At 39.8% G+C, this 27,616-nt stretch overlaps 1 protein-coding gene across 2 annotated transcripts in view; it reads left to right on the top strand.

Moving 5' to 3' along the window:
• Positions 1-4,609: 4,609 nt before the first annotated feature.
• Positions 4,610-27,616, top strand: part of itga11a (integrin, alpha 11a) — a 45,991-nt gene continuing 22,984 nt past the window's right edge. For both annotated transcript variants that reach the window (XM_070901807.1, XM_070901808.1), the window contains exons 1-10: positions 4,610-4,658; positions 12,733-12,847; positions 22,691-22,803; positions 23,336-23,427; positions 23,709-23,823; positions 23,955-24,082; positions 24,370-24,518; positions 24,616-24,760; positions 25,297-25,462; positions 25,997-26,067. In XM_070901807.1, the coding sequence (XP_070757908.1) occupies positions 4,610-4,658; positions 12,733-12,847; positions 22,691-22,803; positions 23,336-23,427; positions 23,709-23,823; positions 23,955-24,082; positions 24,370-24,518; positions 24,616-24,760; positions 25,297-25,462; positions 25,997-26,067 (1,143 nt within the window). The remainder of the gene's footprint in view (positions 4,659-12,732; positions 12,848-22,690; positions 22,804-23,335; positions 23,428-23,708; positions 23,824-23,954; positions 24,083-24,369; positions 24,519-24,615; positions 24,761-25,296; positions 25,463-25,996; positions 26,068-27,616) is intronic.

Below are 27,616 nucleotides of genomic sequence, written 5' to 3'. Positions count from 1 at the left end.
TACCTAGGGTAGTAACAGAGAACTCAAGATGACTTCTGACAACAGGATATGGGACTGTGTACATAAAGGCTGCATATGGAACTTCCAGTGTCAGTAGATGACGGAGGCTTCACACCCAGTTCTGAGACTCTGAATTTGTCCTCCCAATTGGTTCATCTTTTTGAGTCAAAGGGTGAACACTCCCTCGCATTGTTTTGTTGCTTTAGATCCCATGTACTTTTGGGGAAGTCCGTCCTCTGAGGCAGTGAGAGATATCAAAGAGAAACAGAGAAGAGAGAGATTTTCTCGGGTTTTCTCAGTTCACAGCAAACCTTTGTGCATGCTTAGCTATAAAATCAGTTCTGCTGTATACCATTTATTATTGGCAGGTTTAGGGTTATGTACAATTTCCCCCCGGGGATCAATAAAGTATTTCTGATTCTGATTCTAAGAAAGTACTGTCTTTAGATTTAAGGGGTGTTTATATTAATTTTTATTAATAGTATTTGTATTTGTATCTGTTCAAGAACATATTTATCTATATTTTTCTATGTATAAAACTGGAGGTGTTGTTTTGTTTTGTTTTGCAATGTAATTACGGTTGTATTGTTGGAATGGTTGGGATATTAATGCAAACCTACATGCACCAAAAACCCTGTCTCCCCTTACTGACAGTGGGGTAAATGTCTGCATGGCAATTCTAATTAACAGTAAGGCATTGGGGAGAATTGTGTATTTTCTGTGTATTTGTCAGCTTGGTTTGATGTTGTTCCAGCCACTTAGTGTCCATAAATCAATGAATGCATCTTTAAAGAGCAGCTAAATTGCCTTGAAAAAGTGTTTCAGTGAAGAACGTGTCCCTAAATACATCTTCAGACTTTCACTTGGTGATGAATAAAATGGCAGACACACCGAATCATATTGGAAAAAGTTTGTGAAAACAGTCAGATTTAAATACAGCTTTCAGAATTGGCATTGCACTTCAAAAACTTGAATCATTCAGGCTGTTGAGCTAATGCTTATAAGTAATGATGCCTCAGAAAGAAACAATTCAGAAGCAGTTGAATAAAAGCCCCAGAGACCAGGCTTGGAGGTCTCAAACTTGACGACATTATGATGGGTGATAGATGCTGCTTCTCAGCATAAGGCATACACCCAGTCTGAACTCTGGCTATTTGCTTCTTTACGTCTGATCCCAGGGGACTTGTCCTGTGCCTGGCCAAAGCTCCTGTTCTAGCCTGAGGAGACAGCCATATATCGCACACAAACAGATAATCCTGGGGTGATTGAGGTAATTGCTTGCAGTTGTGGTATGGTGTTGGAGAGGGCCCTGAAAAGGTGAGGTAAGTGCAGCTCCTGTTCAGTATTGATTTCAGGCTGCACTTCACAGTGGGACACTGTATGTGTCAGGAGGGGGGAAAAAGATTTCAAAACCCAATTTTCACACTCTGTTTAGATCTGGTCCCTCTAACCCCTGCCCCCCCCTTACTGACAGTGATCCAAATATCTACATGGCAATTTAGGTTAGCAGCAAAGCATTGGGGAGAATTACCCACCACCCCCCTCTGGTCTTGAAACGCTGACAAAAAGATCCCAACTCCTTGACTGCACTGGCACACTGCCTTCATTCAGAGCACCAGACCTTCGTAATTGTAGGTTCCTCTCCGATCCATCATTTGTCTTACAAGCTGACAGTGAGAGATTCTTGAGCTATGAGTTTGTACCCACAATACTGGATGAAACAATTCTTGTTATGAAACTTTTCATGTTTATGGAGAACTTTTTAATGTTATAATGACAAATGCCAAACCCCTATAACTTCTTGATTTCCCCTCCAATTTAAGAATGTTTTATTCCGATAGAGTTTGATGGGCAAAAAGGAATGCTGCCTTTTAAAACATTTCCTTGTTATATTGTCTTGTTAGTCCGCCTGAGGAAATTACTGTATGCTCATGATGTAAAGTGGTGTACCCTGTAGACTTACTTTTGCTTTAAAACAATATAATGTCAGCAGGAAGCACGAGATAATGTCAGTGTCATGTTGATGTTTTTATACTTTAAGACAGAGGAAAAGTCCTAATGTCAAATGCAGACGTTTGTACTGTATCCAACCATGGAGTATCACTTACTCTCACTCACCTAACTCACTTCAAGAACCCTGCCCATTGGTATCTACTTATGCAGTGCTATGTGAACATTTCAGGTACCAGCAGTCGGTACAGGGCTTAATTTCCTGCCCTGCAAGAAACAAGGGGGCCAGCAGTCTACTGAGGGGTGATGGAGGAAAAAAATCCAATGAGCTTTTAAGCACGTTCAAAGAAAGTCTTGATTTGTTTTATGTTTGTGAAGGCTCAGTTATCCTAAGTTGTTTAAGCACAAACGCTGGCTTGATTTGCGTGATGTGTGGTTTCTCTGTGTTTAAAAGAAAAGGGCACTGTGATTGCAAACCAAGAGGAAGTGTCCATTAGAGCTGCAGACGTACTGTACATTTTCGTCAGTTTATCAGATTCTCAGACAGACAGCGGCTCATGGGATGAATATCAGATCTGGATATGTGACAAACTCATCATGTGTCCAAGATGAGTTTCACAGGCACTTCACAGTTTCACGTGGACTGTTTGACCGCCTGCCTGCTCAGGATACTGTATGTGTAGTACTCGTGGATGTACAGGACACCTATTTGATGGCTACTCATTCTTACTTGATGTATACTTCACTCCCTAAAAATCGTTTTAAAGTCCAAGACGCAACACCTTCCTAGTTCACTTTATCCAATAAAGTGATCATGTGTCCACACAGTGGCCAACCACTGATAGATATACCTGGTATCAACAGAATTAGCACACTGCTTCAAGTTCCTGATGCTGAGGCCTAAAGTGGACCGTTATGTTGCCAATTGATTATGGAGCTCATGTCCCACTGGAGACAACGTCAAAATTTAATCTACATTGTACAAACAGTGCTTTACCTTTTACATTAAACCTGCAATAACTGATTTTTTGGCCACTTGGAGGCAGAGAAACAAGCTGTGAACACAACACTAACAAAATATCACCTTTTAAGCTTATATGACAAACATAATGGCAAAACGTTGCTTATTTACACATCCAGCCGTTACAGAACAACATTAGCATTAATTTGGAGTCGAATTTCACTTCACTCTCCTTTTAGCTCTGTTTTGGTCTTCACCAACTTTTGAAGGAAGCACCTCTTTAGCTGTTAAAGGCTCCACTATGTTCACCAGCTAGTCGCTAACTTTGTCTGTCTGCCATAGTGAGCAGCAGGTTTTGAGACCTTTTTCTCTGAAAACACAGGTCTGGTGCGGCAGAAAATGACGAGAGGTGAAAGTGAAGAAAAAAAACCAGTTAAGTTGTGTGCAGTGAAAGGGAACTGCAGAGTCGGTTTGACATCTTTTACAATACACATCCATTGTTAATATTAAATTCATTCATTTTAGCATTCTTGGAGTATTACTATTGGGACAATACACAAAATAATTTAATTAAAATACATGTACATAAAAAAATCACGGCTTTGTATCAGTGGCCACAAATCTGATTTATATTAGAAAACTGCTTCACATGTTGAAACATTTCTGTGTGTAGTGAGTGTATAAATATTATATTTAATATATTTATTATGTAGGTGTTGATGTACTTTCTTCAAACATAGTCTCAGTCATTGCCAGTGTAAAAGTAATTTTACAAACCAAAGTGAAAATTAGGCCTACGTAAAGAGAAGATGTGCATTTATGTGCCATGCAGTGGTTAAGTAGTGAATTGGAGATCTACCAGGTGACCACAAATGGATTTCAGCAGTGCTAATGTACATAAGCAATGTCTTATTACGTAAGTGGGATCATTAAACGTTTAGTAGTTAGGACTGGATGGTTCAACTGCAAGGGTATGAGGTAACATACAAACCCCACATTTGCGCTCCACTGTTAATACACTGGTTAGTTTGTGGTTGTGCCATGATGATACCATTTGTGGCGCATAGCTTGAGTCTGAGGGAAGACGTTTTGGGCGTGTAATGAGAAAAAGTTTGCCGGCATTACTGATCGACTTTATACTTCTTTAGATTCACTTCAAGTAAATATCAGACTTTTCCGTTAAGTTAAATCAGTGCACAACTTTAGTTTACAGCTTGGCTCAGATTCACCAATTATTATTTCATTTAACAAGTTTGTTTAATCTTTTAGTGAAAAGATTGGTACTTTTAATTCCTTTACACCTGAACAGCTCAAAACCTAATTCCCTTAAAATGTGCGTCATCATAAATATCCACCTCAGAATCTTCCACTACAAAGAACTTTGGCTAAAGATGAGCCATTTGAGAGTATTCACCCAGCCAAACTGAGTTGAATGAGTGTGTGAGAGACAGACTATTCCTGCCTGCTGTGTCAGAGTGGACCTCCTTCTTCTTCTTCCACAGTCCCCTCCTACTTCCCCGAGATATAGGCAGCGCTTTAACTTAGACTTAGAGTCAATCAGAGTGGGATCTTTAACTGTGCCTGCCACTGGGTCTCGCTGCCTCAGCCCACCACATACACTCTCACAGCAGTCATCACTCACACACACATACACACACACACGCACAAAAACACGTGCACGCTTGCACCGGCAAACATATGGAGTACTACTGCTTCCTCCTGCTCTGGATCTGCAGCCAGCAGTTAGGTGAGTGGAAGATGTTTATGTATGTGGGTTGTTCTTTAAGTATGTGTGTGCGTATGTGTGTGTGTGTGTGTACTTTATGCATCCTCACGTGCTGGTGTTATGCTGATGTGTGAATCTGACCTTCTTTCTTTCTCCATGTAGCTTTGCAGTATAATAAGAGCACTCTAATTGTTAGTTATACTTTGCCAACAGCAACTGGAAACTTTGAGACTGTTGTTTTTAAAAAGCTACATTAGATAACTTATAGTATTTTAAGATTTAATTTACTTAACACTTAAAAAAATTCTGAATGTGCACACATGTTCTGTACTTGAAGGAACAATAATATCTGAATATCTGAATGAATATCTAAGTGAATGAATGGCTGCCTGTGTGAATGACATCACAACCTGACATCTTGACCCAGTATCATGGTAAGAGGCAGGAAGGCAGAGCTCAGTGGCTTTACTGAAGGATATGTTGTCCCCCTCAGGTCTACAGAGGTGCTCTGTGTCTCATTGGAAGCAGGCATGTTCTCTCAAATGAAAGTTGATGCTATCTTTTCACAGTCTAGTTTCCAGTGACTGGAGAGTTGTTGGTGCTCAGCCAGAACTGTGGTCAATTACCAGTGAAATCACTATAGCAGTAACACATCTGAACAGGAGAAGAAGACAGAGACAGAGGGTGAATAAAAGGCACCAAAAGCATACCATTTAACTTGAGTCACATGAATTAATATATAATTGCCACAAGTACAAGTAAAGCTAATCAAACCTACTGCACCCTTTAAATATACTGTTGAACCTGAAGAAGATGATGCAGCACTTGAGTGCTATATGGTTAGGTTTTTTTGAGATCAGTATACTGTGAACTGTAACCACATTGTTTAAACACACTGGTGTTGGCCAAAGTTTCCATAAAATACTGTGCATGTTGTCACCAAGGCTGCACATGAAGATTATGTTTTCCAACAATGAAGCCTTATTCACTCCTTTTCTGTTATTCTGCATCACACTGAAGAAGAAACTTTCAGGTGCCCAAGACTGGAATTTTTCATGAGAAGAAATTCATTAATCTTCGACTTAGATGTTTGGTAAATAATACAAAACTATGGAGTGGAGGAGAGGAAGTCTCTTTTGTAAATATTTGGTTTGATTTTGGAATTTGTTGGAAACAAGTTTTGGACTGATGCCACGGTGTGGGAGACTCTGACCTTGTAGCTGGAGTCTGCGGAGAAAGACTCAATGCTGGCTGTGGTGTGGGATGTTTTGGCAGGCGCATAAGAAGGAGGCTTCATTTTAGTCTACTGTTTGCGGAGTCGTGGGACTTTTGGACCAATGATGCCAGATAACTTTGAGTAAGGCTGTCTCATATAGACATAGATGACAAGTTTATGTAAGATGGAAACAGTGGGTGCCATTTGCTACAAGAAACTGACTTCCATGAGATGTAGAAGGTGATGAGTGCACTGAAAGTGACACATGCTTATCAATCACTGACATACAGAAAATAGCTATTACTGGATGACCTCCAAAACATAAAATGTATGTTCCATTGAGGCAATAATGACAGTGTGCCAGATTCTGACTGGATTAAATAAACAGTAATACTGGCCCTGATGTGTCCTGATGAAATGAAGTCCAAATCCAGTGTTTTCTTAATGGGGGAACCTCAAAGTGCATGGTAGCAATACCATGGCAAGTTCCCAAAGGATATTTGGGAGGTTGTGTTTGCATCATCATCGACTCATAACATTTTTTTTGGTAGTTAAAGCTGCATTTACAGCTTTTTTCCGCTAGAGGCCAGAAAACTCCAGAACAAGCTGAAAGACACACAGTCCTTACATGATATCAGCTTATACAGTTGCTATGGCTAATATGGAGCATCATTAGTATTCAATTTGAATTAAGTATTCTGCCCCCTGATAAATGTGTCACTCTCCTTGTGAAATTTATCTGGCTCTTTAGCTGCTTGATGCTCCACTGTCCTCACCAGGTAGCTGCTACATTTGTCTTCCTGCCGTCTGGTGCAGGTAGTGAACAGTGGGTTTATCAGAGCTTGCTTCTAAAATTACTATTAAACAACTGATGTGACAATGCTATTGGTTAAGGTTTGGTTGGGTTTAGGTAAGCATGGGTGGTCAGTTGACTGTCAGTGGGGTACGGGATCCAGGAAATTAACAGTGTGTTAGAGTCCAACGTTTTGTTGACCCCTCCAACCACCCCAACCTCTTCCCTATGCAGACTTTATGGCTCTATAATAACTTCACCCAACTTCCTCCTTTGCCATCAATAGACGAGACTCAGTTTCTACAGCCGCTAGAGGGCTTTGTCACTCGAACGTAAATCTCTTGTGTTGGTCGTTTTAGGGCATTTGCTGAAACAACTGATGTTGTTGTTTGTCTTTGTGGACAGTCTCTTTACTGAGGAAGACTGTTTGCTGCTGCTAAGAATGTGGTTCATGAGAGCAGTGAGACTGCAGATCTGCATAAAACAAAACCAATGGCTAAAAAGGCAAAACATCTCATAAATCATTGGCGTTAATACGTTTTGATTGGTTTCTGTGACCCCTTCAAAAAAATGTGATTAGTGTGTAAGACAGTTTTGTGGGAAGTTACCTGTTGCATGATTTTAATGGATGAATTCTTTTTAGTAAATTAGTAAATTCCATGGCCATTTTATAAAACCAATTACATGTAATTATTCCATTTACAAGAACCAATTTTTCCAAGTTTGAAAACCCTCCTGGGACCTCCAGCAATCCCAGGTATTTAATGTACCTCTGCCAACAAATTTGGAAGGAGATTATGTTTCACACATCTCTGTTGATTTCTTTGTAAGACATCTTGATTCATTACAGTTGGTCCAAGAATCAGATGATTATAGTTTGGTGAGGATCCTAATGAGGGATTATTTTTTTCCTACATGCTGTGTTGACTGCCTTTTGGATCTTTCTGGGTCTGGATCCCTTTTTCAAAATTGAGGCCTGTCTGTTGGCGTTTACCGAGACTGAATATGTTGGTAGCAACAGGTATCCCTGGGGTAGTTAATAATGTGTCTCATCAAAATGAATTATTATTATAGACGATGTATTGTTTGAATTACTGTCAGATTGTTTCGAAAACACCTGCGCATTAATCAAGAGTAGTTTTGTTTCACAACATTTATATTTATAGGCTGTTGAAGTTTTAGTCTTACAGTTAGTTAATGTTACACTGGCCAAAAGTAATTAATGCTCTGCCTAAGAATAAGTCCACATCATGTTATTTCTGTAATAACAAACTTACTGTTTACTAACTCCATGCAAATGTCTAGACAGTGTCATGTAGTTGTGTGTGATCGCTGGTGGTACACGTCATGTTGCCCAAGAGGCCTGGTTTGAATCCCTGAAGGGCCTTCTCTTGGCTCAGAGGGTTAACAGCTTGTTGAGCTGTGCCCAGTTGGCTGTTGTGTCGTGGGAACATCTGGTTTTAGATACTTCATGCCTCCCAGAGTATTTACGTTGGCGTGGGGTAATAATGATATAAGGTGCCAAAATGTTTGAAAGTATATTGTCAACTGTGAAGTATCTTTCCAGAGAAAACCATTGTAATGGAAACCCAGAATGGATCAATGGAAACTCAGTACATTCTGTTGCTTTTGACATTTATTTTATGTGGAGTCTCTGTTCTGATATTTGTTAAAGGGCTACTGACCAGTTAGATGCAGTCATAACGCAGTGTCTATACACACTCACATACACAGAACTGTTGATTGTAAACATAGAGTCATAAACACAAACATAATCCTGTCCTAATGCTTAATCCTAAACGATATTACACTGTATCAACTTAAATAAATGTTAATAAAATAACTTCATGATGTCTGTCTGATATGAGGATGTCTCCAAGCCAACAGTTTGCACAACGCACCCGCACGGCTGCTCTATGTCAGTGGGTCTGTGGTGGAGCTCCTGCAGCTTGGTGTTGGGCCAAAGGCAGCAGCAGCACTGATGTGGGTCACACCGGCAGCCACCGGCCTGAGGTTTATTTATCTGGGCATGAAAGCCGGTACACAGGAAACCCAGCAAGACTCCGACCTTGTGTTAGAAGCTGCTGATATTACTGCGAATATTAAATTGCCCTGCCACATCAGGGGCTTGAAATGGAAACTGGATCACCTCCATTCTCATGCTTTCACCCTGACACTTTCCCCTGTCCCTGTCTTAGCTTTCGCTCATTTCTTGGTCAGACTTCAGCCTATCTGTGATTGCGTCTTGGGAAATATATTTTCACTGCTTAAAAGGCATCCTAGCATTAAATCAGCTACCAGAACTGTAAACGTTTATGTGCTCCAGTTGAACAATGATGGAGAGACTTGATGATACGGCCCACTGCCCTTCATTTGTAAAATGATTCATGCTGTGCTACACTGCCAAGAGTTACCTACTGATTTTTATTTATTTTTCATACACCTGTCTGTTCCCAACAGTCTATTTTCAGTCACCTCTTTTATGTTTCTAGATAAACAGAAACTTTGGGAGGATGTTTGGGGTTAGGATCAAACCCCAGCTGAACATGTGAACCATTCATACGACAGGAAATGAGCAATGTGGAGAATGTGTCAATATTTACATGAAGAGTCTGCATGGCAGCGATGGCCATTTATTTTAATGGAGGTTTTCATGAAACAGAACAAATGGCCTATGGTTGTGCCAATTAAGGTGTGATATACTCCTGGTCACTTGACAGATGTGAAAAATAAATGAGTTGTTCACTCTGTGGCTGTCACTCCACTTCCATAATGTCCTGTGGTGAATTTGTGGTGGTGATGACACTGCCTGCAGTCCCCAAACCTTCAATTTCACTCAGAGGTTTACAGATACTTTCTGAGGAACAGTGCGAGTAGATAAATGGTTAGCTATTTGTTTAGACAAATTATTAACTCCTAAATGTTCAGTATCTAAGGAATGCAGACAACTTCACATTTCTGTCAAGGGACCATTTTTCTTCAAGTAATACAGCTGCTCAATATTAAACTTCTCAGCATTTCAAAGCACAAACACACCCAAAGAGATAAATCTTGTCTTCTGTGTAACAAACAAAAAGCTGAGTTGAGTTGCAACTGTACCCCGTACTTCTGCAGTGCTGTATTTTAGAACGTGGACTCTTTTAAACTTGATTAAAAGGTAACGTCATTGTTTTAAAACATAGAAATACTGATTTAATTTGACCTACAGATGCAGTAAAACATGATACACAATACACATGATGACACTATAGTAACATCATACAGTAATACTTCTATATTACTCACCCACAGAGAGCGAAGAGTCCTTTCAGCCTTGATAGTGTCAAACTGGATTACGTTGTCAGACAGTCTCTCCTAGGGGGCATTCACTGTCTCTTACTCAGTTGTATACATAAAAAGTGACAGAAAATAGTTGCGTAACGAATTAGAAAAGAGAGCTTGAGAGAGAAATTAAAACCCTGCTTACTTTCTCACTTGTGCACAGCTGGCCAATCACTGCATAAAGTGATTAATATTTGTTGGATTGTCGGCTTTGGAAATTAAATTGACAGATTCACACACACACACACACACACACACACACAATTGGACCATCTGACAAGCAGCTCTGATGAAGTATGCTGGCATCTTAAGGGGCCTCCAAAGCAACATCTTGCTTGGGCCTGGCTATGGAATCAAACCACAAACCGCGAAACAACAAACTTTTGTATTTGACGCAGCTCCAAACCAACACATTGATACTAAATTGACAATAAACTGACAAATCCATATATCATTTCTGAAAACAAAACTTTGAATCAAAAGGGGACCCTGACTTCACACAGTCTCTAACCTCAAGAAAATATTGAGAAAAATTGTATTTTGTTAATTTTTCATCCCACAAAATGTTGGTCTCGTTTTTGTCTCCATCTAGCTGACAGTGGCAAACTTTGATAGTTATTGTTTTCCATGGATAGCCAAGAAAAGCAAGCAGCTCCTGTGAGGTGTGTTTAAAAGACTCAGCTGTAGTTTTCCTAATGGCAGACTGGTGCATATTGTTACATCTGGGGAATTTTGGGACATACAGTCCCTGAAATCCACGAGACAGTTATGTAATGTGGGCAACTTGGGCTTTTTGATTTATCTTGGCAATGCAGATGAGTATCACAGGGATAAAAGTGAAAACAGATGCCATACTCACAATTATTAGGGTTATTGGATAACGTGGCAACAATATCAGGTCAACGGCAATAATATAAAGAGACTCAAAATGTTTATGGAATCGCACAAGTGTAAATCACCAAATTCTCTTTATTGATATTCTTTTTTTATTATTTATGTAATATTATAACACAATCACATACTTTTGTTCATTAGATATGCCAATGGAAACCAATGAAAAATCAGAAAGTTTCACTTCTGATTCACATCATTACAACAGAACCCAGGGTAACAGTCTTGAACTTGACCTCAGCTGTCATTTGTTGTGGGTTAATTTGAATTTTATATGTTTTCCAACTTTGTTGAGCATTCCTTAACCTTGTTGTTTACATTTAACTCAATTTCCCCTTGCAGGGAAAAAAGGTTCACTTAACTTGACGTGACCCCAGCGCCTCACAGATGGGGAGTGAGCTGTGAGTGGGGTCATTTAGCGTGAGGGCGATGGATTGAATAAGCCCAACAGTGTGTGGACAAGAGCCACAGAGATTTAAGACGTGGGGGAGTTTGTGGTGGTTAAAAGCAGAGGCCTTTGTGCTCTGAGCTCAGCTGTGCAGCTCAAACTGTGAGAAAGCACTTTAATTTTAAGCAACAACTTTTCAGCTCCCACAAAACAAACCTCTGTGTCTCATTAAGCTTAAAGTCTGCTTAACTTTCCCTCTTACTTTCCTTTCTTCATGAATTGTTTTGGCTCTGAAATCTGAGTTGGTATATTTTGGGAGTTAGAGTATCAATGAGCTCAAGTGTAAAGGTCATCAAGTTCTTTGACCTTACAGTAGCTGAAACATCAATGGAGCAACACCGATCATCAGACACACTTACGATAAATCTGACAGCTGCTGAAACAGAGATCAGCAGGAGATTTAGTAGAAGACAGATAGACGGAGAGAGATGGATCGAGAAGATGTCAGAGCTGAGACGATTACGTTTTTTCCCCTTCTCCTCTGCCAAAAGGAAAACCTCATCACCTCCATGTCCTCACACAGAGTCCTCCTCTTTTGATGGAAATTTAAAAGCCAAATGACGCTGTCACCATTAATTAGCCATAATGTGTGCAAAACCTGAAAAATGCCTTCTCTGACTGGAATTTTAATTGAAAACAGACATTCGCTGCTCTTTTCTACCACCTGGTAAGCTTTCTAAAGATGTGAGAGAAATTTAAGTACACAATCGGGAAAACAGATTTGCTTTGATCACGTCCCATAGCAGCCTTTACTTCTTACCCTCTTACGACTTGTCAGGTTCACACTTCACCATCTATCAACTGCAATATGAAAACAAAACTCCTTGCTGAGGCTCTTATAATTGCAGTTGCGAGATGAGGTACGTTTTTTAGTAATTTTTCAGCTCCCTCACCACTGAAATGTAAATGAGAGATTTTACATCTTTGACTCAGGCCTATTATATGTTGTGATAAGGTATGCCAGATTGGTGCCTGTCAAAGAGTTCTTATGGAAGTACAACATCATGTATGTGGTCACGTTGATGCTATGCTGCTTAACCAAAACTCCTCTGGGTTTGCAAATGTCTGAGGAAAGAATGTCAGTCAAATGTGACAGACAGCTCAGCTGCTCTGCAACGCTTGTGCAATTAATATTTGTTTCCTTATGAGGGAAGTCTGTGTTTAGACTGGTGCAGGTTTTAAGGATGAGTAAGGATGAGATTGCAGCTGTTTGTTGCTCCAGATGCTGAGCTCTAATCAATGTTAATGTAAATATTTCTTTCAGTACAGACATCCATAAAACTGCTAAGATGCTACCATGTGGCACTGAAACCTAATGCTATCGAACTAGGTGCTGAACTTCATTAATTCATTAAGGTCATTAATAGGAGGAGTACGAAGCTCTGCTTTAGCCAGTCCTGATGAAAATTGTCTTTTCTTTTTCAAGGATTCCTTGACTGCTTCAATATCGACACAAAGAAACACAGGATCATCAAAGGCCCTAAACAAGCCCAGTTTGGATACACTGTTCAGCAACACGTGGCTGCCGGAGGAGAAAAGTGGTAAGGCACTTATGTATTTTACACACTGCTGCTATGCAAAATATTACAGCGTGCTGATGTTTTGAAACTACAGCTGCTAAACAATGTTTTTTTGTTGTTGAATAATTTTGAAAGTCACTCACGGTCAGCAATCCCACCACTCATTATCGATCAAATAAGTTTATTTATTCATTATGTCTTATTTCACATACTTTCCCCAGAACTTCAAGTTTAGTGCATTGTGCAGGAGCCCTGCCAATATGTGACAGCAAAGTTTTATTTGTACCAAATATACTTTTTAGTTTTTCAGCAACTGAAAAAAACTGATATATTGACATTATTATGGCTTCCGACACCACATTGACTAATTGAATTACAGTGTCAAACTATTATCATCTATATTTTATGACATTAAATATCAGTATCTCTTATTGTGATGTATATTTTAGCTTCTGTAAGAATTTACCTTAGTGACCTATGGCTGAGAATAAGAGGTCAAGTACGTTACGACTGTAAAACTCATGCTGACAAGCTGCAGTGCTGACAGACTGTCCTGACTTGGTAATGAGACATTTTTTTCCCCGGAAAGACAGTGATCTACTGTACCTCTCCTGTGGCGGGAAAAGTTTCCTCCCATTAATTTGTGCTTGCAAAACAAACTGCAATTCTGAGCTGGATACCTCACATTCATCATATTACCTAATAGCACAGACTGACTCCCGATGCACACTGTTATTAGGCCAACTGGCACCGTGTGGTGGCCAAAATTAGTTTCTGGCATCTCCAAAATGTCTGGTTGCAAGCAATGTGCTAGCATCATGCTGAGTTCCAGTTGTGCTTGTGTGTGTGTGTGTGTGTGTGTGTAAATCATTACTTCTGTTATATATGTTTTAATTATATGTCTATTCTTTCTCTCTGACTTCAATGGCTTACAGACTTAAAACAACCTTTGTTTCCTGACTAGCTCAACTATCGCAGCAACACAATGCACAATGCGTCATCCGGAAAAGGAATGCATTGGCCAATCAAATACAATCAAATACAGTACATACAAGCGAACATTGCTGGTACTTCGTAACGTGAACACTGTATTTCTACTGTTCCCCTTGTGACACGAAACATGAAACGGTTGCCGTCATACTTTCCAGAGCATTAAAATCCTTCCTAATGATAATATTAACCCCTGTCTAGCATTTTAACATGGAAATCAAAGGCAAATGCATGGATCTAGACTCAAACTGGACCTTTTGGGTCGTACAGATATTAAGCAGGATTGTATCGTTGTTGGTTTTAACCTTAAATTAACTTCTTCTTGATAAAGACTCTGCTGGTTAAAACTTGTGATTATCAAACCATCTTGCAGGAAACCCTGGATCTTAACCTTTGGGGTGATAGTTCAGAAAAGACTTGCATGAGTCATTTTTGGATAAGCGTTAATAGGTGTATCTTATCTAATTATTGTTGCAACAACATTGTGGTAGAAATGGGTTATAGATCATCAGTAATTACGTCCGTCAAAGAACAGCCCAATGATATAATTCTCATTTTTACACTATGGGCTGCTCTGCTAACATAATGGGACTAGTGTATATGCAGTAAATACCATACTGGGCTTACTGTCCCATGCTGATTGTTTTTACTGATCCTCTTGGCAAGTTATCCATCCTCTGTCACCCTCAGGCAGCCTGGAATATGTTGCCTATAGTTTTGTATTTGTGTGTGTGTGTGAAAAGAGAGAGAGTATTGTATCCATATGAAGAAGCTTGAGAATATTATTAATCACTATATTCTGCTGGCTGTTGAAATTACACATCACAATATCTGTTAACCTCAAAGTCAAAAAAGCTAGAAACTGATTGAGAGGCTTCCATTCTTTGTGAGGCCGAATTTGAGTTTTAGACCATGAGAGTGAGACATTTTTGGAAAGGGATGGTGTTTTAAAGGGTTGTTCTAGACTTGGTTTTAGGGTTAAGGTGGGAATCAGGTGAAAGTTCAGGTCAGGCTGTGAATTAGGCTTGTCGTGGTTAAAAATGTCCAGTGATCTTTTTTTTATTGTTAACAAATCCCATGAAAAGACCAAAACCAACAATGAATTGATCCTACAAACAAAGTCTGGGTAGCCAAAGCCTGACACAGTTTATTTCTCTCAGCCAAAGACCTCCACAGTTGTCTAAAATTATTAAAAATACATCAGTGAGCCAAACTGTTTCACTGCATGACATGTTCCTTCATTATAATGAACATGCAGTTAGTAAGTGAGTCAATCCAATGAACACAGTCCTGCTATCATAAATACTTACACACCAAATGTTTTTTAATCCACAGCTAAAATAGTCCCCCACAAATGCACAATTTACTTGAGATTGACAAAAACTACAGTGCCTTAAAGCACATATTTGCTGTCTTTAAAGATTTACATCTTCAGTAGGAACCGCACACAAGGTTGGGAAGTCACAAAGTGTGCAGATACAGACAGCACATTGTTGGTTTCCTTAAAGGATAAGACCCTAGCCTTATCCTTTAAGGTTTAGGTTAGGGGCTAGGGAGTACAAATGTGTGTGTTCTTTCTTAGTGTACAGGAAGGGACAGTGACACATTTGAAAAGGGAAGTGACAAACTAGCGAGAGCTGCCAGCTCGAGAAAGTCAAAGTCTTCCTTTGCCACATGTCAGCGACAATGTCGATTCAACCGCTGTAAAATCCAACCTCTTTACAGTTCTGAGCAACTGTCAGCCAACCATGTTCACCAGAACGGAAAAGGCCTGATGAGGCTGATTTGTGTGGAATAAAGGTCACCAGAGACTCTGCCTGGACCGAGTAAAATGTCTGAGAAGGAGGTGAAAATGTTTGCAGTGGAAGAATAGTGCTGCACAGGCTGTGCAAACAGTGTCCAGCCAAATGGAGCTATTGGGATTTTGGCATCTTTATTAGGAGTTCATAGATCTTTTATGAAAGTGCCTTTATTCATAAGCAATAAAATAGTCGTTGTGTGGAAGAGCACTAATGTTGTGGAAAGGCTTCTAATTGATGCAAGAAAAGAAAACATTTCTGTACATGTCTCCTGTTTCTGTACATGTTAACAAAGTTAAAAATAATTGTTTGAGTATTGTGGCTATTCAGTATACTGTCTGGCTGTGACCCACAGTGCTGAGTCTCCCACTTGTTTTACACCTTGGTTATAACTCGTCTGTTTCCCTGGCAGACAACTTAGTCATCCAGTGGAGTTTAGTTTTAAAAAGACTGTTTAGTCAGTGCAGCAGAGTGCGTGGGTGTGGGTATGTGAACTCACAGCTGCATGCACAAACTCAAGCAAGGCTGTCTGTATATTTGTGTGTGTGTCTGTGGGAGTGTGTATGCACAATGCATAGTCTGACAGTTCTCAGCTGGATTAAGGAATGTCGCAGGATCTAAGGGAGATTTTAAAACACTACTATTGTGTGTGTGAAAGGATAATTAAAATGATTAAAAATAATGTTTTCAGTTTCACCAAGACTTGATTTGTTTCATCCACATCCACACATCTAAAGAAGATATTGCTGCTCAGGATAGTTTTATCTGTATCACCAGTGGCAACTTGGCTGAAGGATGTGAGCATCGACCCTTTATCAGACAGCTGAAGAGGAAGTATTCAGATTCTTTACTTAAGTAGAAGTAAAAACATACCATCACATAAAAACACTCAATTATGGTACAAAAGAAAACCTGCATTCAAAATTTGACATAAGTAAATGTATATAACTATTATCAGTAAAAAGTACTTGCAGAATGCCCTCTTTACTGTAAGTGTTTTACATATCATAATGAAACATTGGATATTATTTTAACTGCTTTATATAATGTTTGGTATATTCAATTATATGATTCATTTATATGTTTTTAAGTAAAATGCTAATATGCAGAGAAAGTAGTCACTGTAGCTGACAAATAAATAGGAATTCACTCAGCAAAGTACTGAAGTAGAAGTATAAAGTAGCATACAATGGAAATACTCAAAATTGTACTTAACTACAGTGTTCTTTAGTTGTTTTCCAGATGAGTGATGCTTTTTATTTAGAGTCTTGTCTGGGATACAAAGAATGACGACACATGTCTCTCATTTTCAAGAGTGTCAACTCAGAGGTTTGATTTGTGTTTTTCGCCCCCAAGAGGACTGTGTTGATGAGGCAATGATCTCTGCAGATTAAGACAGAATCTGCTTTTCTTTGTTTCGAGCGAATGAAGATGCATCTTTGAAGAGTCAGCGACTCTGCAGCAGGACATGTGCTCACCAAGTGTCAGCACTTCAGGGGGCAATTTCTGCTGATTTTGTGGATTTGTGTTTACCTGAGCCTGTGAGACTGCTTGTATTCACTTTATTTACAAATATGATCTCACACTTAGACAATTAGAAAACAGTATTTGAGTGTGATACACTTCTACTATAAATTGCAATGGGCAGTCTCCGCTGTCCCTGGCCATTTATGCCTTTTAACTTTCTAACCTCCACTTTCCCCTCAAGTGGTTTCCCCTCAACTGAGCTTTCAAGAGGATTTAAATTGTTACAATTACTGATGTTGCCTGTGAGCATCTGTGCTAGACTGCAGCGCTGTCAACTTTTCCAGAGTTGCCTGATTTCTTAAAACCCTCTGTGTTTGGATGGGAACAGGATCACAGCTGGAAAGTGACTCTGTAAAGAAAAGCTTTTTATGACCTGAACCTGAAGTAAGACAGGCATGCAGCTAAATTCAGAAAGCTTTCTTTGAGGACCAAATTAACATAGTGTTTGTTGATTCTAGTGTGCTTGGTAAGTTATTTACAAGAGCTTTCATGTATCTGAGATATTAAAACAATATGTGAAATAGAAGACTTATTTCAGCAATTATTTTTTTAAGATGTTTCCCCCTTACCCAAGCATGTGGTATAAACTATAGTATTTTGCAAAACAAATGTAAGTGAACAGGAAAAAATTACAATTTGCACCACTTTTGAGTTCAGACACATCCAGACGTTGAAACGTCTCTGTCAAGTCTGTTGACAGTTTCTGTCCATGACTGCTGATGGAGCTACCAAGTTGAGGAAAGGTCACCATGTCAAGAATGTGTCATTTCCTCACGTGTCTACTGAGCATTATGGTGCTCTAAACACTCTGCCAGAGCAGATATACTTTGGGGAGCTGAGAAGAGGCCACCTCACCTCCAATTGGCAAAGAGCTTGGGTCTTTAAACCTGATGGGATACACGGACCTGCATACTTCTTCGCCCATACACCACAGAAGCCTCCCGCTTTCTATTTCCACTGTTTATTTTTCTTCAGTTGTACCAGGTCTCCTCAATGGAGACCTGACCTTTACTCCTTAGCTCAGTTACGAGTTGCACACCACAAAGAACTACAGGGTGTCTGTGAAGTCTTTCACCACTGGCCTTAAATAGTGTTCCACTTATTTAGCTCGTTTGCAAAGCTGCAAAGAGAAGTGTTTTTACACCTCCTGAGCTTGGTAGGAAAACAGAATTTGATCTATTAATTTAGACACAACACTCACAGTCATGTGATTGTAATGTCTATGTTATCGGCTTAAAGTATTTTCCACCATTTAAGTTGGAAGATAGATATAGTTACAGGGTTATGAAACACGGGTAACAAAATTACAATGAAAACAAAAATCAGCCAAGCTAGTCTGTGTGGGTCTGTGAGGTGAATGCTAATGTCAGCATGCTAACATGCTCTCAATGACAATGTTCACATGCTCATTTTTAGTTGGTATGGTTTGCCATGTGGCTAATTAACTTTAAACACAAAGTTCACCTGAGCTTAATGGGAATGCCAATAGTTTTGCAGGTATTTGGTCATACATTAAAGTATTGGGCATATTGAATTGACATTGCAGTTCATTGTCTGCATCTGAATCCCTAAGCCACAAAGGCATCCTGTAGATGTTGAGAGATAGTTTTCTGGATGAGTGAAATCTTTGACCTAATGGTGGTGCTAGAGGAAAAGTCAGAAGATCACCAAAGTCAGCAGGATTCATCCTGTGAGGACCATGAATGTTTGTACAAATTCCATTCAATCCAATCCATCCAATAGTTGTTGAGATATCTTAGTGTGGGGGAAAGTGGTGAACCGACCAACCGAAGACATTGCCTTTCCAAGAGCCACGCCGCTAGCATGGCTAAAAATATATCTTAAAAATTAAATAAAGACAGCTCAGTGAGCTGGAAAAGAGCAACATGCTTTGTGCTAGTTGTAGTAATGCTCTCAAGTGAAGTAGACACGCTAACTGAAAGTCTTTGGAAAATGATTATGTGACCATTACAATTCCTCCGATTTATGAGGCAGCAATAACAAAAGAACACATATCCCGTTAATGCAGACAAATGGAATGTGATGAGCAAGCGTGACATTAGAGTAGCACACTCATGTTTGGGGCAGGGATGTGGTTTCACAGCGTATACATCTCTTCCTTCCAAATATGAAAAAACATTACCACATTAATGACAGCCTGGGCTTGAGGATGGCGCTTCCTCAAACCCCAAAATCCTGTGTTCCCCGGTAACCATGGTAGAAAATGTCCACACATTCATTTTGGGTCAAGTTATTTCTTTCAGTGTCATTACCATTCCTGCAGTGATGATGCACCGAGGCTAGCATTCGACCTTAATGAGCTCTGGAACATGATTGTTTGAACAGCTTCTGGTGAAATTCAGGAGGTCCCGAGGCAGGCGTCCAAGTCAAAGGCAACAATGGTCCCTTTTCATCAAGGTGGCTGTATCCTGACCTGAACTTGTGCTGCAGTGTCTCCTCTTGCCAAGGGATAGCAATAACTGAAGTAATAATCATGATATTAATAGCTATGAAAATATGAGCACTGTTGGAGCCACTGTGGTGAAAATGACTTCCAGAGTCTGTGAGACTTTAAAAGTTGGCTTCAGGAGCAATAACATTGAAGCTTACTTCCATATGAGTCGCTTTTTGATGTGCAGTGATGGACTGTTTGAACAACATTACCCCTTGTCCTTAGTTGCTTCTGTGAAATGTCAAATTATAACTGGTGCTGAGTTTCTATGTAGGTGTATATGGTCCTGAATATACCATACCATACCATATCACATGTACAGCTGCCTTCAAAGAAATTCACAAATTAAACATGGCATCCCATATGACACCAAGGAATAAACTCAAGACTAAAATTTCATTCTTGAGCTTAGAAACAAATAATTTCTCCACAGGGTCCACTTCTGTTCTGGGGATTAATTGTATCACACAGTCTTCCTCAGCGGGAGTTTACCCAGTTGTCATGGCATTGTAGAGGCCATGCCTACTAAACATTACCAAAGGGTTTTCGTGGGAATTCGGAGCAGTTTTGAAACTCCAGGGATCATGAGCTTGACCTAGAAATCCTTAAATTGAAGACTCCTGTCTTCCTTTAATTGTTAGACTTTGACCTAGAAGTCCATGCAGGAGGTCGGCTGTGGTCTGCTTTCGTTATAAAGTGGTGTCAAGTGTCTTTCCTTTGGGGCACCACTGAACTGGGAGTTGCTCCTTTGCCCGCTGCTTTCCCTATGATTTTCACTTGGACTGCACAGTTGTTTAAATTCCTAGTTGCCCTACTATATTTATTGAAGCATTTCCAGGAATGTGATTAGTTTAGGATACAACTTGCCAATGAATGTTTGAGTGAGACAAGCTTGACTGTTTTAAGTCGGAATGTCATACTTTAATTATGTATTTAATATTCTTAGTGAACATTCAAGTATCCAAAATGCTAAAATACCATTGTATCACAGAAAAAAAAAAAGTGGATGAATAATGCAATAAACAATGATCACAGTTCTTCGGTTGATGCCATTTAAACACACTTTTAGGCCCCACAGTCCTTCAACACTGAGTTCTTTACAGAGTATTTCTTCAGTCACTGAATGCACACTCACTGCTGGCTCCTCATCATGTCAGCATTCATTTTGATTGGAAACTGAGAGAGGGAAGTCAACAGTATGCTTTAAATGGTAAATGGCTGCATTTATGTACAGCTTTTATCCAAAGTGCTTTGCAATTTGCCTCTCATTGACCCATTCTCTGCCTTTTACAAAACAATCTAAATGTAACACTAAAGTACAGGGTTTATGGCTGCTTTTTCTGTGATTATCAAAAAGCATTATGAGGACTGTTTACTCCATTGTTGCTGATATTTCTTGAATTCACCATTTTAGGTCTTATCTGTGTTTGTAAAAATTAAACAATGTAGCTGCAGATAATCTACTGTGTCATTATTACGGAGTTCTCTATATTTTTTAAAATGCTGATATTGTTGTATCTATTTGGGGTTTAGGACAATGCAGGTTTAATACTGCATATATGGGTTGTACTGAAGTACCGTATGAAAAATTCAGCATGGAGAGATGGAGTTGAGGGCAGTCTGGCGTGTCATGTTATCTGTTAAGTTATGTCAAAACCTGAAGCAATTAGACATTGAACCTTGTGACTCCAGTACAGTGCTGAGTTGTAGATAAATAAACACATCACAAGATATAGCATGAAACTCTAAAGGACTTTCATGGAGATCGTCAATATTCCCTTTAAGAACACAAAGAGTTCTTATCTCTGACACACACATTTAAATTATAGCTCCCTGTAAGGCCTTTATGCCCTCCATCACTCATGAAGTAAACACGCCAACAACTTTATATTCTCCATCACATCAAGTCATCTAAAACCTTTTAGTGACATTTATGAGACCACACTGACCCAGCGCAGGAAACCCACTGTGAAGTCAAGTGCAGGACCGACTCCTCACAAACACTACGTCATGTGAACAGAATGTCACTGTGTCAATGTCAATGAAAAACCACTCAACATTGCTCTTTGAGGAAATCTAAATCCTACGGTGGTCTATGACGACAAAATTCCTCTGATATGATTTTATTAATCGGACAGCCCTCATGAAATGAAATACCTATTTCCCTCAGAGTTCCAGATGTGAGCATCATTGCAGCAGTGATTGGTGGGACCTTAGAGTTTAGAGAACTAATACCCTTCCTTCACGGCTACTGTAAAAATATTTGAGCAAGGCACTAAATCCAGCTGCTTCAGCGTAAACATCTAGCATCTACAGGTAACAGTCATATGCAACTATCTACATTATCAGTGAGGGTTTGGAAGTTGTGGTAGTGAATGGGCGTATAAACATTTGCTTTCAACAGTGCCAGCCCGTGCCACATTCGGGCTCATACTAGTTATCAAGTATTTAACTTTTTTGCGAGGCTACTGATATGGTCTTCGATGACTATTGGATGAATCGCCATGATATTTGGTATATATATTCATGTCATCTCAGAATAATTTGTAATAACTTTGGTGATTGACTGACTATTCATCTAGTGCCACCATCAGGTCAAAAATGTAACTCTGCACCTGTCACATACTCAGCTGTGGAGAGTCTTTTTCGTTTTTTTTTTCTTATTTTCACATGAATGTTCAATGGAGATACGGTTGTGTCTTTAGGATGTGACTCGCAGGAGATGACTGGATGTACTACAGCCAGCTACTGGGTGTGACTGTGTGGAACTGTTTATGAAGTCTGGGGCTGCTGGACATGATTAAACATGCTTAGTTAAACTCCTTGAATAAATAAAGGTTTAAAATCTTCTAGGTTTGCCCATGTGTTTTGAGTGGGTCACTGAGGTTAACAGTCACAGTCATATTCCCTCAGAGAATTAGATACCAGACAAAGACTTACTCTTATATAGAACAAAAGCGGTTGTCGATCTTGCACTATCTTCACTAGTAAACCGTTTACAGACAATAAATAACAACTGAGACCTTGTGTAAAGCTCACTTTAATATTGATATATGTTCTAAGTGATTCTAACTTTTGTATTTTGGGTTTTCGCAGGTTATTAGTGGGTGCCCCATATGAAATGAATGGCCCTTACCAGACAGGGGATGTTTATAAATGTTCACTGAGCAGACGAATCAATGGCAATGGTTGCTCCAAGCTCAACTTAGGTAAAGTATCACAAAACACCACTCAATTTTTCCCAGAGAATCGCAAAATACACAACATACAGTAGCACTGACAATCATGAATGTACAACATCTGGAAAAATGTGTATGCATGTGTTGTATAGGTGTTTATAGTGTATGTCTGCGCGCTTTTCTGCATGTGTCTCAGTAGACATCATGGTGGCATGTGTGAGACAGAAGTGTGGGTACCATACCAATCATTCCACATTTAACTATTTTTTTTAAATGGTTTATGTACATTTCCACATGTGTGTTATACCACACTTCTCACCGCATGCTTCTTCACACGGGTTCCACATGTGTCGTGCTGGTTGGGTAGGGCACATGAAGTTTTGTCAAGTGAACGTTTAGATCTGAGGATGTAGACGCTCCTTTGGCTGCCCAGACAGCAATAACAAACCAAAGTCCCAGATGGTGGAACCTCTGTTTGGTCTCTGAAGGATAGTGCATGTATTTATGTATAAATGAGTCTGTGTATCCAAGATCCTTTCAGTGAGATTCATTTTCCCTCAAGGAAGGATATCTCTGACCAACGTATCAGAGCGAAAGGACAAGATGAGGCTGGGAATGACGCTGACATCAAACCCTAAAGACAACAGCTTCGTGGTGAGACTGAGTTTAAAACTCATTGGATTTATTTTCTTGAGATATAAAATACAGTAATGGCCTGTTGCTGCAGAACGTTTTGAGTAAGTAAGAACACATTTAATAAAATAGCAATGGTCAAAATGGAAAAAAGGGGCAATCCCACAAGATTGTCTTTTGATTACACGGTTGTCATACTGCAGCTCTCCCTGCGGAAGTTCTCTGAGAGCATGAACCTAACTTTTTGTAATATGCTGAAGTCGATAATGGTGCTTGTATAAATGCTTTCTTTTATGTTTCAGGCCTGTGGGCCGTTATGGTCCTATGAGTGTGGCAGCTCTTACTACAGCACTGGCATATGCTCCAGAGTCAACGCGAGCTTCAAGTTCTCCAGAACGATTGCGCCGGCCTTTCAGAGTAAGCCTTAAAGTATCTCTCCTGTTTTAACAAACATTCATGGACTGTTCTTAGTCACAGCAGGGGATTATTTCCTAATTTATGAACATCTGTTTTCTCCATATGTGCTCTCATCTTTAAATGGTTTTCAGGATGTGAAACCTATATGGACATAGTGATCGTTCTGGACGGCTCAAACTCCATCTACCCTTGGTATGAAGTGCAGGCTTTTCTCATCAACATTCTTCAGAAGTTCTATATTGGACCAGGTCAAATACAGGTGTGTAAGAAAGGAAGGAATACAAGAAGTTAAGATGTATTGGTAATGTTCTTTGCTCTTGGATAAATTTAAATACCAGACTTAATTTATACAAATGCCTTTTTTTTACTTCAGCAAATTCAGTTTCAGGTTTATTGTGCCTGTGATATGTTCATGAAGGTTTGTTTCTTATAGGCTACTATGCTGGGAGAATTTAATATTTAATTATTTCTGTAGTTAACTGCAATATGACAGAGCTCTCATTTCATCTTTGTGATGGATCATTGCCATTGTGTTTCTTCGGACAGGTTGGGGTTGTTCAGTATGGTGAGAAGGTGGTCCATGAATTCAAACTCAGCGACTACAAATCTGTTGAGGAAGTGGTGAAAAGAGCGCGCAGTATCAACCAACGGGGTGGAGAGGAGACCAACACAGCTCTTGGCATCAACGTAGCACGGTACAATATCTCCGTTTGTACAAATGAGCAGCACTACTTCACTACTCCTCCATTTTTGTAATTAATTTTATTGAATATATGAAACATGTTCTCACAGCTCACAAGCTTTCAAACAAGGAGGTCGGCGCGGTGCCAAGAAGGTGATGATAGTGATAACTGATGGAGAGTCACATGACAGTGCTGATCTCCAGCAAGCCATCGAGGACAGTGAGAAGGATGGCATCACACGCTATGCCATTGCTGTGAGTCTGCTAGTCCTATTATTCACCTATGTTAGATGGCTCACACTTTATGAGTTTTAACCTAATTTTCTGACGGCTAATACATTTCCAGTGCAGCATTAAAACACCACAAACATTAATGAGGTGACTTCATGGACTGCAGTCAAGGCAGATCTTCAAGAGCTGAGTTAAGAATGGAGCCAAAACACTTCTGCACCAAGCGCTCCAAACAGTTCAGCTCAGTGGAAGTGCAGTTAAAGGTGTAAATGATCTCCTCCAGACCACATGGTTCTTTGGTTTGTGCCACTGCTGGTGCAGCTAATGGCACACTTGACTCCGTCCAGTGGCTTAGCTGGGCATGGGCTTCTGTGCAAAAACTCTGAAGTCATTTGGTTGAAAACCCACTGGCATTGGTGTAGAAAACCTAAATCCTCTGAAACCTTCACAAAGAGTGCTAATGTTAACCAGTTTTAGGGCTATTAAAATGTGACAGATTAATTATGGTTGAGACTCACTTCATGCATTCGCTGACAGATTATTTAATCTTATCTTCACAGGTCCTCGGCTACTACAACCGCAGAGGAATCAACCCTGAGGCCTTCCTCAATGAAATCAAGTACATCGCCAGCGACCCAGATGACAAACACTTCTTTAATGTGACAGATGAGTCAGCGCTGAAGGATATTGTGGACGCACTTGGAGAACGCATCTTCAGTTTGGAAGGTTTTGCAAGGAATCCATTTGAACTACATTACATTGCATGCATTTGGCAGACGCTTTTGTCCAAAGCAACTGATAATAAATGCATTCAAAAGTTGGAAGTGCATCCCTCTTAAACAACTATTAGCTTGTTCAGTGCTACAGTAGAAGTTCTTAGGACTAAGCAGCACAGAAACCACTTGTACTTATGGTACATAATGTAGTGCTACATTTGCATGAAAATCTCATGAAACTCCTTTTAACTTTAACCAAAGGATGGTACTCGTACTAATCAAGTCAAAAATCCATGGTGGCCACGAGCCAATTAATGGATTAGTCAATTTGACAGAAAAATACTACACAACAATTCTAATAATATATTAGATTATTAAGTTAAGTAAGTGAAAATGCCAAACATTGGCCGGTTCCAGCGTCTTAAATGTGAGGATTTGGTACTCGCCTCTGTTTTCTATCATTGTAAATTGAATCATTTGGAATTTGGACAGCTGGTTGGATAAAATAAGCGATTTGAAGATGAGGACTGACTTGTTTACACAGGAACCAGTAAGAATGGGACAGCGTTTGGCCTCCAGATGTCTCAGGCTGGATTTTCCGCACACAACGTCGAGGTGAGTCTGACTTCTGCTACTACGTTGCCTGAGATCATCCGTCAACATGTAGCACACTGTCTCAATTTCTGGCGCTTCATAACTCCTCCCCACAACCTGCCATTCATCACTTTCCAGTCACCCCTGAGGTGACTGCTGTGTGGCCCCAGAGGTTTAGGTTAGCCTGATATAGGAGCCCCTGACAGAAGAGACAGGCCTTTTTCCACTTCAGCCATGCAGTGATGGGTAATAAGACACCATGTGTTCCCCAGGGAAACATATCAGTGAGAAGCTGAGGCAAGATCGAGACAGTTCTGCTGCAGAATGGGTTGTTTTTCCTTTTACTTTACCAGTAGGTTTTTGATTGTATCTGAGAGCAGATAGTTGCAGGTGTGCTGGCTTTAAGGATGACACAGCTGGAAGAGGGAGATAAGACAGAACTCCTCTACTGTACCTGCTGTTCATACCAATTCATTGATTGTCACTTCTCTCTTTCTGGCCCTGTCCAGACATTTACTGATGCAACTGCTTTGATTTTCCAGTTCCACTTCACAGTGTGATTTGTCAAGGGAGAAATAAATATATCCCATTTATGATGGAAATAATATATATAGCAGAATTTGCAGCTGGGTGGCAGGAATGGCTGGAAATTCTGTCCACAAGGCTAGATTCCAGAGATGCTCAACAACACCAACCTGAGTGTTGAGAGTAGGCTAACTCATTGGAAAGAATGTCAGAGCTTTAAAGCAAAAAAAACAGTGGTGAAAGCCCAGATGGCTCCACTGAATATGATATGTTCCAACTCTGAAGGCTGCTTATGTTATATGCTATCCAGACGTTTCATACATCTGCATACATAGTAGTTTCTCAGTCTGATGTTTGTTTTGACTAAACAATGCTGAAAAATAATCTTGTTTGTGTTTTGTAAAATTGTGCAGCTTATAATTTATTTGCAAAATTGAACCTTGTTCCTACCGTAATGTAGAATGTACATTACTTGTGTGTTGAGTTGGTATAAAGTGTATATATCCTCTATACATTCTTGTATGTTTATGTAGAACCACAACTCCTCCAGTACAATAAAGTGTGGACATCCTAACCAAAGCAAAGCACATGTCGGTACATGCAACTGCAGTAGAAATAGGTCACTGGTTTATAAGGTTGCACTGTTTTGGGGTTTCATTCATTTGCCATGGAGACCATTTCGACCAAAACATTTGACCACATTGGTATAACGCTGCTGTCAGAGAGTGACGTAGTGCAAGCGTGGTGAGCACACAATTCCATCTTTCAGGAAGGAATCGCAAGCCCTCCAGCATATGCGCAAACAGTGGAAAATGTGTTGTCGGCATATTGTGTACGGCAAAAAAAAAAAACGAGCTCATTAAGTACAGCAACCCTATAATTACAGTGTCAGGGATACAAAGTATGGTGAGGCATAGAGGATAGAAAATCTCTCCTCTGTCCCTCCTCGTGTCTGCAGCTAATTGCACTTGCTTGTTTGTTTCCTTCGTTGAATGACAAGTTAAAAATACACACTGATCAAGATTTAGCAGTGATTTAATGGACA

This window comes from Enoplosus armatus, chromosome 1, assembly GCF_043641665.1.
Source record: "Enoplosus armatus isolate fEnoArm2 chromosome 1, fEnoArm2.hap1, whole genome shotgun sequence".
Lineage (NCBI taxonomy): Eukaryota > Metazoa > Chordata > Actinopteri > Centrarchiformes > Enoplosidae > Enoplosus > Enoplosus armatus.
Note: the sequence above shows the minus strand (reverse complement) of the source record. Positions and strands in the feature narration are given on the sequence as shown.